At 34.8% G+C, this 14,199-nt stretch overlaps 1 protein-coding gene across 6 annotated transcripts in view; it reads left to right on the top strand.

Annotated features, from left to right (window-relative positions):
- The window catches only part of LOC128555745 (afadin- and alpha-actinin-binding protein B-like), a 47,872-nt gene that overhangs the window by 18,789 nt on the left and 14,884 nt on the right, over nucleotides 1–14,199 (top strand). For all 6 annotated transcript variants that reach the window (XR_008370314.1, XM_053539060.1, XM_053539065.1 and 3 more), the window contains exons 2-11: nucleotides 2,116–2,320; nucleotides 2,834–2,967; nucleotides 5,241–5,409; nucleotides 6,670–6,808; nucleotides 8,129–8,204; nucleotides 8,647–8,809; nucleotides 10,151–10,226; nucleotides 11,864–11,977; nucleotides 12,608–12,768; nucleotides 13,963–14,136. Coding sequence is in view for 5 of the 6 variants with exons in the window: in XM_053539060.1 (XP_053395035.1) it covers nucleotides 2,117–2,320; nucleotides 2,834–2,967; nucleotides 5,241–5,409; nucleotides 6,670–6,808; nucleotides 8,129–8,204; nucleotides 8,647–8,809; nucleotides 10,151–10,226; nucleotides 11,864–11,977; nucleotides 12,608–12,768; nucleotides 13,963–14,136 (1,410 nt within the window). In the remaining variant the exon portion in view is untranslated. The remainder of the gene's footprint in view (nucleotides 1–2,115; nucleotides 2,321–2,833; nucleotides 2,968–5,240; nucleotides 5,410–6,669; nucleotides 6,809–8,128; nucleotides 8,205–8,646; nucleotides 8,810–10,150; nucleotides 10,227–11,863; nucleotides 11,978–12,607; nucleotides 12,769–13,962; nucleotides 14,137–14,199) is intronic.

Below are 14,199 nucleotides of genomic sequence, written 5' to 3' on the forward strand. Positions count from 1 at the left end.
ACAAGGTTCAAATGCTATCATTAAAGAGTCCAGATTTACCCAAGATATCTGACAGGTTTCATATCAATGGTTTTCGATGATCAGAATTTAATTTTGGTCTGAAGTAGGATTAATCAAGATTTATCTAGGGTAATATGTCCACAGTGACACGTTGTAACATTCTGGACTGTAGTATAGCTTGCTCGGGTTATCGCTTGTCAAAATATTGACTTAACGTCCATTTAAACCGAAGGTGGTTTTCAAGACATGCTAATTTTTAAATAGAGACTTATTTGAGATTAAGTAATTGACTGGATGGTTTTTAATTTCATAATTGACATCAAACAAGCCGTCATTTATATTTTTGAGGAACTTTTCATGGTATAGAATCTGATATCTGTTTTTGACTTATGACATCCGCAAAATTATTCTAATTGAACTGGTCATGTGATGCATGGAAATTTAAATTACACCTAGTCCTAGTGTTTTAAGTACATTTTCTTGTATGTATCTTTTGTGGCAGTTGTGCTCATAATGTAGATCAGGCAGTGTACCTGCTTGAGATTTGATGATTTTAACATTTTGTGAATAACTACAGTTTCACTTGCAGTGTAACAGTTTTAAAAAGTGGTTTAGTTATGTTTTTGCATGGATATAGTAGATGGTATCATATTGGGTAAAAATTTTGTAGCAGTTTAAATTAAGTTTCTATTGATAAATTGTGAATGGAAGTTTAATGTGATTTTTTGAATGAATGGCTCATTTAATGCTATGTAAACTTTTGAAATAATTCAAATTTGTCAATTAAAGTTGACAGATAGGTTTGAAAAGATTAAAGTTTTTGCAGTTTGCATTTATTTTGATGAGTTTTCTGAATGAACTTGAAAATCATGTTACTGTCACATTCTTGAAATGTTGCTTTATCACAAATATTGAAGCACAGATCTGTATGTTTTAAGACAGTCAAGAAGAGTTTTAATATATCTAAACAAGTGACCCTTATGTGGGGCCAATTTTTCACCCCAGGGGCATGATTTGAACATTTAACTTTGTAGAGGACCACGCCGCTATTAGCTTTAAGGCATTCAGGTTTTATGCAAGAATTTTTTTAATGTTTTTCTTATATTAAGGCTTTCTAATAAAATCTATAAGAAGATCTTTTGGAAACAAAGGATGCAACCAAGCAAAACAGTAACAGACTCTTGTTTGATTGAGTCTGTTTATGAAAGTTAAAGGAAAGTGCAACACCCCTCACGTCCCATAGCACTGACTTAAACGGAATTCTGTTACTCAGATATAGATAGGATTCAACGATTCCAAAAGGATCAGAAAATACTACAACACTGAAAACATTTGAGCCGCGCAATGAGAAAACCAACATAGTGGGTGTGCGACCAGCATGGATCCAGACCAGCCTGCGCATCCGCGCAGTCTGGTCAGGCTCCATGCTGTTCGCTTTTAAAGCCTATTGGAATTGGAGAAACTGTTCGCGAACAGCATGGATCCTGACCAGACTGCGCGGATGCGCAGGCTGGTCTGGATTCATGCTGGTCGCAAAGTCACTATGTTGGTTTTCTCATGGCACGGATCATTTAGTGAACCCCAGAGCTGGGCCTGTTTTGGCCTTGGACCTTGGTAGAAGACCACTAGACCATGTTGCATACATATCAACTATCTAAGCTCTGGGCCTTGCAGTTTTGGAGAAGATGATTTCTAAAGTTTTTCCTTTTGGTTGTAAATGACAACCAAGTCTGCATGAAATGTAATTCTTTGAACACTTTTGATATTTGATAGAGGACAATCCAAGAAAAATCTAGGCAAAGTTTCTTGATATTTTAATTCATTTATCAAAAAATCACCTTAAAGATATATTTGTATAGATTGTAATACAGATCTCTTGTTTTTTTTTCAAAAAGAAAATCCTAAAATTTGCCATTCTTTCCTAACATTTAACAAACCTTTGAACCAAAGGTCAACAGGTCTGAAATGTTTGTGTTACTAAAATGCTGAGTATGTTTCTTGAAATTAGATTAAGATACTAATTTCTAACATACGCTGAGCATTATTAGGAAGGATTTGATAAGTGTGCATGATTTTTCTAAAAAATGAAATAAAAGGTTGTCTATATATTTTCAGGATGGCTGACTGGAGTATACTGAAGTCCTCGGGCAATGATTTCCTGTCGTCATTGACAACATACAGTAACCATGACCCGACCTTGACCCAGTTTCACATGATGAGCAGTTTTATAGACAGAACATTCTCTTCTCAGAATATTTATAATGAAAATACATTCTGTACACCTGATAATGTAGATGAATGTTTGACCCATCTGAACCAGGTACTTGCCATTTTTGAGTGATGTTTTGTGGCCTTGACCCAGTTTTGTATGATCCGATTTTAGTGAGACTTTGGTCCGTATCTGTTACTGAACATGTTTGCTAAAATTTTATGAAAGGATTTTATTTCATTTTGCAGAAATTGGTCCATGTAGATAAACATAAAATTTACAAAGATTTTATGCTGTTCTTAAATATAACTTCAGTTTATAAAAAAAAAGCATCATGACAAACTGTACATGATAGTGCTTATATGACTGTATGCTTTATGCTGATTGCTATGTATTGGATAATTTAGATTATAGTAATTATGCTGTTCTATCAGAAATATTCACAGTGGATAGAGTTTTGCAGATTTAGTATTTTTACTATTTTGTGAAATCATAAAAAATTGTATTGTAATTAATTTTAAGGCTAAATTTTATGGCTTATGTGTTACCATATTAGACTGTAACTCTGTATTTGTGAAATTTTGACCGTTGTGAAGATGTCTGATTAAAAAGTATTAACTTCAGGAATTGACAGGGCTTGGTTTACAGCCAGTGAGTCGAGACGGCGTAGGATGCACAACATCACTTATTAACAGATTGGAGGAAATCCTACGAATGTACCAGAGGAGTAATAGAATAAAGGAGGAGCTAGAAAATAGGTAAACAGTTTCTACAGTTTGAATACAGCATGTAGTTACTCTTTTGATAAGCTTAGGTGTTGATCCATTATGTGCAATTTTTTTGTAATCATCAGTCTTGGTATTATGAAAACATCTAAGAAATAATGCATCCCAAACAGTGATTTATCATTGAATAAAATCATTGTTTCAAGTTCAGATGTGAAGGAATTGTACCATGAGGATACATTTAAGTGATATAATAATATGCACCTGAACAACGAATAATGATTTTAGTCAGGAGAAAGTCACTTTTGAGATATATTATTTTGATTCAGACATGAATCAATGATTATTTTATACATTCTCGATGATATCATTGACAACCACCAAATATTTGTCAATTTTGGGTGGTTTTCTTACTATGCCTCCAGCATCTACTGATGTGGGAGGCATATAGTGATTGTCCTGTCCGTTCGTTCGTTCGTTGTCCGTCCATACAAGGTTAACCAAATGGAACCGTTTCGTCTAGCATCAATACTCCTTACTAGAATGACTTGATACTAATGCAGATGTAACCTGTGACCATTTCTCATCTTCAGACATCACCTGACCTCAGTTTGACCTTGACCTCATTTTGGACTTGGGTTGCTTTATATGGGCCATCTCTTGGTTAACCAAATGGGACCGTTACGCCTAGCATCAATACCGCTTACAAGAATGAATTGATACTAATTAATACAGATGTAACCTGTGACCATTCCTCATCTTCAAACATCACCTGACCTCAGTTTGATCTTTGACCTTGACCTCTTTGTAGTCCTGTTTGACGCCATATAACCTATACTGTGTTGGTGCGCTGTAAAACCCAAATAAATAAATGACCTTGACCTCATTTTGGACTTAGGTTGCTGTATATGGGCCATCTCTTGGTTAACCAAATGATACCGCTTACAAGAATGAATTGATACTAATACAGATGTAACCTGTGACCATTCCTCATCTTCAAATATCACCTGACCTCAGTTTGACCTTGACCTCGTTTTGGACTTAGGTTGCTTTGTATCGACAAGGATGCCACCGTGGGCATCAAGCGTTTATTGAACGCAGCTCCTTGTTGTCTGCTGCTATGACATTTGACACTTTGACATATTAACAATTATGATGCTCAAAAGTGATTTGTTATGTAACAATACACAGATCTCAGTCTTCTATTTTAATAGGAAAAGTAATCAGGCCATGTTACATTTGTAGAACAAGCAATACCAGTAATAATTATTCTATTTGCTTACTTGATATAAAATTACTTTTATGTCAGAATTCATATGTTTTATGACGGGGGAGCTGTATTCCTTACATAAAAATTGTGGGGGACGGATAGCTCAGTGGTTTGCACACTGGCCTTCCAATCCTGAGGTCAGGGGTTTGATCCCCGGCAGCTACTCGGGAATTTTCAGAAACGCATTTCAGTGTTTCCCACCCAACTAGAGGTGTACTGGTCAGGAACCCAGGCAATCCTTGCGTGTATCAGTGCTATACACTGGGCACGTTAAAGAACCAGGCTGTCTAATCGCAGCGAGCTAGGCTAAGTTAGCCGGACAAGCCTGTATCTGATTTCTGATCTCTCTGTCATGGGGGCTTTGTCTCACTCTGTCCCTCTGGTCAGATCGCTCTGTCTGTACTAGTAGAGGGTGAATTATGCGCCCTGTGTGGCTGCATTTGAACTATGTAAAGCGCCTTTGAACGTGAAATTGATCATGAAAAGGGCGCTATATAAATCTGGTATAATAATAATAATAAAAACAACACTTTATAATGCATGATAAGTGAACAGGAACAATTAATACAGGTAGACGTATATTTGAATCGTTTTAAGTTGTTTTGATGGAACAATATTGCTAATTCATATTACTTTAATTGCGTTAAATGTCTGAATCTGTAGAACTTCAAGGGGCCTCCGTGGCCGAGTGGTTAAGGTTACTTCAAATCACTTGCCCCTCATCGATGTGGGTTCGAGCCTCACTCGGGGCATTGAATTCTTCATGAGAGGAAGCCATCCAGCTGGCTTACGGAAGGTCGGTTCGACCCAGGTGCCTGCTCGTGATGAAATAATGGACAGAGGGGCACCTGGGGTCTTCATCCACCATCAAAAGCTGGCAAGTCGCCATATGACCTATAATTAAGTCGGTGCAGCATTAAACCCAACAAAATAAATAAAATAAATCTGTAGAACTTCAAGACAGAAGCATACATAAAGATAGAGTACAAAGAAAGGGACGTAAAACTAATAGTTGTATTTATTCTTTTTTAACCAGAGTACATCGCATCAGCTGTGATGCCTCAGAGAACCAGTCAGTCATCCGCCGATTAAAGAACGACAAGGAGCGTCTGGAGCGAGGTGTGGCCCAGGAGAAGGAACAGCATAGACAGACACATAACAAAATTAAAAACCTCTCCACAAAGTTAAAGACCGAGAAAGATGAGGTATGAAGTGGTTTGTGTTTCAAGCAAAATGGCAGTTTGGCTTTTGTTTCGCAATTATTTGAGATCTTGATTTTCATTGCTCAGTACAATCTAACCTGTTTATAGCAGTGATCGAAGGGACAGATCGAGAATGATCATTTTAGACTGGTGACCATTATATCCAAATTACTCTGGAGACTGATGACAGCATTACAGTAAAACAAGTAGCACCTTGTTATATTAAACATACAATATTGAATGACAGTTACAGTGCATTTTGCTGACTTTTCTTGTGTCCGCTAACCATGTTAGACAGGGTCACACTATATAAATGGTCACTATATATAGGGAATTCCAACGGTAGCACCAGAAGGTGACCCTTCTAAGCAGGGTCATGCTGTATACAGGTGACCACTAATGCAGGTTTGACTGTAGGTTGTACTTTGTTTTCTTCAAGTAGACCTCTGTAGCCAAGTTGTTGAGGTCTCAGTTTTCTATGTCTATGGGCTGTTATTCTGGCTTGAGTTAAGTATTTCAATTGAAGATGCAATCAAGCTGGCTGGTTAAAAAACGATGGATCTACCTAAGTGCCCACCATTACCAAAATTAGGGATCTTCTTCAGCTAAAAGTTTTGAAAAAAGCCTTATCTGTTTTGATTGGACTTAATTTCCAGCAATTTGAAAACAGTTTCCTGCCTAGAAAGCGGTTATTGATGTGGTTCTTAAAAACTTGCGACTTGAATGTTAACTTTGTTGTTGCAGATTTTTTTTCTGTAATAAGAAAGAAAGAAAATGTGCCTACCAGTAGATTAAGGAATAAAATGCCCAAATTATAAATGAGACGACCATCTCATAAGCTTAGTGGAAGAGCGTCTGCTTTGAGTGTAGAAGGTTGTGGGTTTGATACACGGTGGTGTCGTACCAAAGATGTGAAAAACTGTACCAGTAGCTCCCTTGCTTGGCACTTAGCATTTAAAAAGGGAACTGGCTTCTCTTCTCTCATATCCTCGTGGCGATGGATTCAATCTGGAATGAGGTGTTGAGAGTGATTGATATAAGTTGTAGAACTTGCCTCACAATCCACCTAAAATAAGTATAAAATATAAATGAGATTTAACTTTAAACTGTTATTGAAAATATAAGATTGCAGGCTTTAATACATGGAGTTGTTATGTTTTTAACAACTATATTCAATATTTTGAGATAAATAGTTTTGTTGTTATATATATTTTTGTTGTTTTAGTCCTTAGCAACATTTTTTTGTTGTTTTTTCTTCTTTAGTTGAGACGAGTTCAGTCAGTTGTCAAAGACAGGGATGCTCAGTATAAGCATGAGTTGAAGAAGAAACAAAGGGAGGTAAACAGACTCATGGAGAAACTTCATCAGCTACTCATGGATAAAAATCCTGACAGAAGAATAGGTAGGTCATTTTACCATTAGGTGATTGAAAGTGTCATAATGGTAAGCCATCTTGCAGGCCAACAGGAGGTCAGAAGTTCTGTATTAGTAACTGTCTTTTCTTGAAATTATGATCAAAGAGGCTTTGGGGGTCTTTTAAAGTTAGAAAGTTACTACGGTAGACCTAGGTCAGTCAGTGTAACTTAAGACTCAATATGGACTAGTACACTTTAACATTTACCCTGCTAAATTTCTAAAATGGACTGGTCTATCATTCAATTTGGGCAGTACCATTTATTATTCAAACGGGTGTTCACTAAAAATTTACTGGCTGGATAGCAAATAGTGCTGACCATGATCAGCCTGAAAATTTGTGCAGGCTGATCTTGGTCTGCACTGCTTGCAAAGGCAGAATCACTAGCCGCCAGCAGGCTATAGGTTAAGGAATGTTTTGTGAAGAAGTGTCATTTTTCAATTATTTAAGATGTAGCAGTGTGCTTTGACACATATATATGTCAAAAGAATCGCCTGTTTGATAAACTGCACAAGATTACTGCTTCTGGTTTCTGCCCAGACATCGGGGTCAGATTTAAAGGTTGCAGGCATCCCAGACATAGATTTCTACAGACAGGTTAATTTCTGCTGCTCTCATTCACAATTCAAAAGATCACATCAATACCAGCACATTTCCTTCATACCTGAGAAATTTTAAAGAAAATTTTATGCTTTCTTAGATAGCCACAATATAAAACGGTAATGTGGAGTGAAGTTTCTATTATTAGCATTCATCTGAAACTTATGAAGATTGTTTCATGCTTGTCTTTTTCTGACTTATATGATTGTTTCAGGTTACATTATACTAATTCAGTCCCTTCTTTATTTCATTTAAACAATTTCAGCCTTCTTTAACCCTCATTTTTAGTACTTAAAGAGCATTTCAGTGATTTGAAAACCATATACAGCTAATTAGAATCACCTGTCTTCTTACCAAAGATAAAAGATGTTGAGATGTTATGTTACATGATAAAATTATACAAACAATAATCTGTCTTGAAAAACATTTTCTCAATGAATAAAGCTATCACCTGGAAATTTACATTGAAAATGGTCTATATCTTTTTTCAGTACAATAACACAAAGCCAGACATCCTTATATGACTCATTATACCATATTTCATCAACTAAATGGAACTGCATTTTGGAATACTTCCCATGTAAGACTAAGTAGCCACTCCCTAATTTGTGTAAACAGTTCTTCATTTTTATGCCTGACTTTTTTTTCGATGGGCTATTAAATATGATTTTTTTCTTCCACTGTATGGTCATAACATATATTTTGCAGGTATGGATATGGAGGGATATTTACGTAGAGGTGACAGTAAAAGAAGCACTTGGAAAAATACTGCCACCAGTAATAAGTAAGTTAAAAGAAGTATGATTTCATACTTACTCTTGAACGTGTATTTCTAGTAAATTTCAGTGCATGATTTAAAATGTCTGCTAAAATATGTCCAATGAATTTTATTGAGTTTATTAAATTTTTATTAATCTACATGTTAAATACTACAGACTTCAATAGTGGAGGAAGACTCCATTATGCCTTCCGGTCGTTATTTCAAGCACCTTGTTTGTGGGCAGAACTGCTGATCACCCACAAGCTGGGTGGATAGCTTCCATACATTAAAGAATTCTACAGTGTTTTGAACCCACAGTGATAAGGGGCAAGTGATTCAGTTACCATAACCACTTTGCCACAGAGACCCTGGCTCAGTTTTAACTACATCTACATTATTTTTATGCTTTTCTGCGTGATGGTTCAAACTAAATAGCTTTTAATATTAAAACTTTACAATTTCTTAGGCAAGAAGAAATGTATCAGTTGCTGATATCTAACTACGAGGAAAAGCAACAAGAACTGCGTGTAGAGAACAGTGATCTCAGGGACTGTCTGATAGACATGCAGAAAGAACTATCCTCTGTCTTAAATACCTCAAACACAAACATGACAAGTCTCCACTCTCAGGTATTTAGATTTTTTATGAGGAAAAACAAATACATGTATTTGATAGAGATATGCAAAAAGAACTGTCCTCTGTTTAAAGCCTTTCGAACACAGACATGACAAGTCTACGCTCACAGGTATTTAGATTTTTTCATGAGGAAAAACACATGTAGATATCAGGGGCTGTCTGATGAGTATGCAAAAGAAACTATCCTCTGTCTTGCACACCTCAAACAGAACATGACAAGTATGCAATCAAGGTATTTAAACTTTTTCATGACGAAAATCAAATACATATTTATATATATATCATAGATTGTCTTATAAATGTGCAAAAAGAACTATCCTCTGTTTTATACTCGGTCTTACACACCTCAAACACTTCTTCATGAGGAAAAACAAACACAAGTAGAAAAGAACTACCAATCTTATACACCTCAAGCAGAAACATGACAAGTCAACACTCACAGGTATTTAAATATTTTTCATGAAGAAAAATGGACACATGTAGATGTATGGGACTGCTTGATATATATGCCAAAAAGAATATCCTCTGTCTTATACTATATCTAACACACCTCATACTCAAACATGACAAAATCTACACTCGAGGTATTTAAACTTCTTCATGAAGAAAAAATAAATACATATATATACCATAAACTGTCGTATAGATGTGCAAAAAGAACTATCCTCTGTTTTATACTCTAACTTACACACCTCAAACACTAACCTGACAAATCTACATCTACAGATATTTCAACTTCTTTTGAAGAAAAAGAAACACAAGTCATGTAGATATCATGAACTATCTGATAGATATGCAGAAAAACCTATCCTCTTGTTTTGTTCTCTGTCATATACCTCGGACATGACAAATATACAATCACAGGTATTTAGTGCTCAGAAAATTGAAGGTTAAAATTGTAATAAGTGAAAACATTTGGCACATACAGTTCAATCTAGTATGATCATATCATATTATTTTGAATTTAAGATGTCCTTTCAGTTAAAACACATTTGCATGGCTTTCTAAGAATTTGACAAGCGTTTTGTTAGATTTTCACGTTTAACAATTTCATCGGGCATTTTGAATATGTAAAAAGAAAACCTGTTGAATACATGTATTTGGGATGTTTTTTTATTTATATATATTACTTACTTCTTTCTAAGCTGTAATACTTGTCTTTTGATAACAAAAATATGGAAGATATTTCAACAAGAACACTATTTGCTGAAGTCTTTATTGTTTAGGATTGAAGGAAAAAAATGTTGTCTGAAATTTGATAGTAGATATACATGGTTCTCAGTTTATATTGGATCTTTTTTGCGTTTCATGTGATACATTTTTTTCTTTTCAAGAATGGTGATATATCAGCGAGTAGCAGTGAGGAAGATTTGTCCACATCATCATCTATTTCACATGATCTCAATGATGGTATAATTATATTATATTTATAGTATTTCATTAAATACAGCTGCAGCTAAGTATTTCGAACTCAGTACAGTTGAAACTTAGTAGATCTTATTTCAAACTCATATATTTCAAAAAAAATATTCAGTTTCCTTCAACATTCTGTTCGTGTCAAATTGCACTTACTTTAACAGGTCAAATTCCTGTATGTATTAGACACTTTGCTTACATTATAGGCTTGAACATATTATAGGCAGTCATAGAGTAAATAAATACTTGAGGAAAAATGTGTCTCAGGTTGCAGAGTGCTCTCCGATTGTATGTCATATGTATATGTTATGTTTAAATGTACATGCTTTTGGGGCTAAAGCAACACATTTTGTGAAAAACACCTTTACCATGTGCTATATTTAGTCAATTCTAGTTATAATATAATGATTTGTCCCTTAGAAACTGAGGCACCAAATTCAACTGTATAAATACCTTTAAATCCACTGGGATAACTCTTTATCATTTTCAATGGCTTTGCTGTTATTTCTTGGTTAAGAACCATGAGAAAATAGGAAAGCATTGGTGAAAAACTTAGAAATAAAAGGAATACCATTGAATTGGTGAAGAATCAAGAAGTACGGAAGTCATTGAATTGGTGAAGAACTGTGAAATGATGGGAAAGCTATTAAATTGGTGAAAAAATAAGAAATAAAAGGAAAGCCATTGATTGGTGAAAATCCTTGCGTGTATCAGTGCTATACACTGGGCACGTTAAAGAACCAGGCTGTCTATTCGCAACGAGCTACGCTAAATTAGCTGGACAAGCCTGTATCTGATTTCTGATCTCTCTGTCCCTCTGGTCAGATCGCTCTGTGTCTGTACTAGTAGAGGATGAATTATGCGCCCTGTGTGGCTGCATTTGAACTATGTAAAGCGCTTTTGAACGTGAAATTGATCATGAAAAGAGCGCTATATAAATCTGGTATAATAATAATAATAAAAACCAAGAAATAATAGGAAAGCCATTGAATTGGTGAAGAACCAAAAAAGAATAGGAAAGCTATTGAATTGATTAAAAGCCAGGAAATAATTAGGAATCCATTGAATAAGTGAAGAAGCAGTAAATAGCAGGGAATTCAGTAGGTGAATAGGTGAAAAATCCAAGAAATGATAAGAAAGCCATTGAATTGATGAAGAAGCAGGAAATAATAGGAAAGCCATGAATTGGTGAAGAAGCAAAAATTTAAGCTATTGGAAGTTTTTAAAAGCAGTAAACAGATTAAAAAAAAAAAACTAGCAAAAGAATTGTGAAATTAATGCAAAAATTTAGCTGTTACTTTTTCAGATGGTCATTTTTTGCCAATGAAATGACAATTTTAGCCATAAATAATGTTATAATTTTTTTCAAATACTTCTGATAGGCCTCTTGATTTTGTAAAATTTAACAAGATGAGAATGTGATTTCTATTGAGTTACAATGTCCTTGCTAATTTTTAAAGCTATTAGGTGCTTTTTTGGAAAGTTTAATTATCTGTTTGTATTGACATAGATTTAAAATTCCTATATAGTTTGAACTGTAACTTGGGAAAGTTAATGAAATCTAAGATGTTAAATTCTTCTGATCTCTGTGGTTTACATTCAGAACTGTTGTTGTTTTTTGTCTTTTTCAGATTATTTTCAGATGCCTTATGATCTACTTAGAGAAAATCTTCAGAAGAGTTTTCAAGGCACGTGTAAACGTTTACGACAAAACATGAAAAAGTGTTCATCAAATACTCAATCCTGTAAGTTTCGATATTGAAATATTCTGAGAACTGATAAGTTTAAGACTAGTGGACATAAAAAAATATCTTGAAATTCATTTAGTTGGTTTGAAGGATTTTTTAGCTTGACTATTCAAAGAACAGGTAGAGCTGTTGGACTTAACTGTGCGTCAAAATCAGCACCCCAATTTGTTTGTTTGTGTGTAAGCTGGTATCTCAGTACCCATTATGGGAATGGATTGAAACTTCACACACTTGTTTACTTAGATAAACTTATGTACATTGTACAGGTTCCGTATCTCGGTTTTGCATTTTTAGCTCGTCTTTTTTAAAAATCTATGAGGTATTGTTGTCACTTGATTATCGGTGTCAGTTAAAATTTTTGTTTAGGTCCACCTTTTCTCAAAATCTTTAAGACCTAAAGCTTTGAAATTTTTCACATTTGTTTAGCATCATTATTTGATTATGTAGGTGAAGAATCATAACTCTGATTGCATTTTGTCAGAGTTATGGCCCTTTTTGTACTTAGAAAATTTGAGTTTTTTTTGTTAAAATTTTTGTTTAGGTCCATCTTTGCTCTAAAACTATAAGATTACAGATTATATTTGATAAAATAATTTTACAGTAGATTGAACAATTTATGTATTGCAGCACCAAAGTCTCATGTGAGACAGTCTAGTCAAGGTAAATCTCCATTGCACCATGTAGATGATAACCGGGAGAGTGAACGTAGACAGGAGGAGATGGAGAAGCTGAGAAAACAGATTGATAAATATAAAGATATTGTTAAACAACAAGAAGAACTTATACAGGTAGATTTCTGGGTATAAAGAACTTTATTTGATAAATTTGATTGACAAATAAGGAAGCGCTAACCGCCTCAGTAGCCTAGTAGTAGAGCACCCACTTTGAGTGGGGGGCGTCGGGGTCTTGGGTTCACATCTTGACCTTGTCGTACCAAGACGTGAAAAATGGTACTAGTAGTTTCCTCGCTTGGTGCTCAGCATTTAGAAGATAGTTCTAGGACTAGTCAGCCAAGTGTCAGTGTAATGTGACTGGACTGGGTATCATGTCACGTGTCTGTGGTGTCATATTTCAGTGAGTCGTGACTGTTGGGCATTGTGTTAACTGCTACAAGTAGACACTGCCATTTATATGTCTGAATTTTTCTTTAAAAAGACCAAACACGAACACACACACACACACACACAAATAAATAAGCCAGGCTAAATGTTCAGATAAATCTGATTTATCAGACAGTGGTTATCAATCCTATTTTCTTTCAGTATGTTCACTGACTATGACAATTGACACAGACAGAACTTCTAATGTTCATTTTTTTCAACAACTGGTACATTGGTGTGATGTTGTCAGTAACATGTCATGAAAATGTTAATGTTTCTGAAAGCTTTTTTTGAAATTTTACAGGTTTTTTTACATGAAAATGTTGATTTTGTGCTAACTAAGGTATGCTGAAAGTTGTATAAAAATTCATAAAAGTCAAAATAGAAATTAAAATAGTTTTGGTAAATGGCTGAAATTTTCAGTGAGAATATTACCATCGGAATCGTTTCTTTTTGACAGTTGTCAAAGGTAATTAAGATATTTTTAAAATTTGACAAATTCTTATTGCTAGTTTTTTTTTAAATGATACATTACATGAATGGTATAGTTGTATAACGGTATTTACTGAGTATTTCAGGAAAAACTTTGTTACTAGAAAAGGTGGGCCAAGTACAGTTACCTAAAGATGAGAGGCTTTAATCCTTGAATGTGCAGCATATGATTTTGGTTAGTTTTCAGAAGTTGTAAGGACTTTTCCTACCGTTCAAAATTTTGATGGGTTAGAGGGAAGGATTTCTTGAGTGCATATAAATTAAGAAGCCTGTGGACCACTTTTGCTTTTTCCCCCTAAGAATGTAACAAAAAAATTTAAACTAAAAAAAAAAAAAAACGATCTGTTGATACATAAAAAATAATAACAAAAAAAACCCAATCATTTTCAGCAATCCCTGAGTACTCAGTCAAGGTCAATGGAAAACACATTCCTTCAAGAATCTCAGATCCTCCAGGAGAAAGAGAGTCTGTCAGAACAGAGAAGGAAGTTTTACCAGGAAAAAGCTAACTTTGAAGAAGAGAGGAGAAAAAATGCAGAAATCTCCAGGCAGATTCAGCATGAGGTAATTTATTGAGAGGTAGAGATGAAATCTTTATTGAGGTAATTTATTATTGAGAGGTAGAGC

Source organism: Mercenaria mercenaria, chromosome 3 (genome assembly GCF_021730395.1).
Source record: "Mercenaria mercenaria strain notata chromosome 3, MADL_Memer_1, whole genome shotgun sequence".
NCBI lineage: Eukaryota > Metazoa > Mollusca > Bivalvia > Venerida > Veneridae > Mercenaria > Mercenaria mercenaria.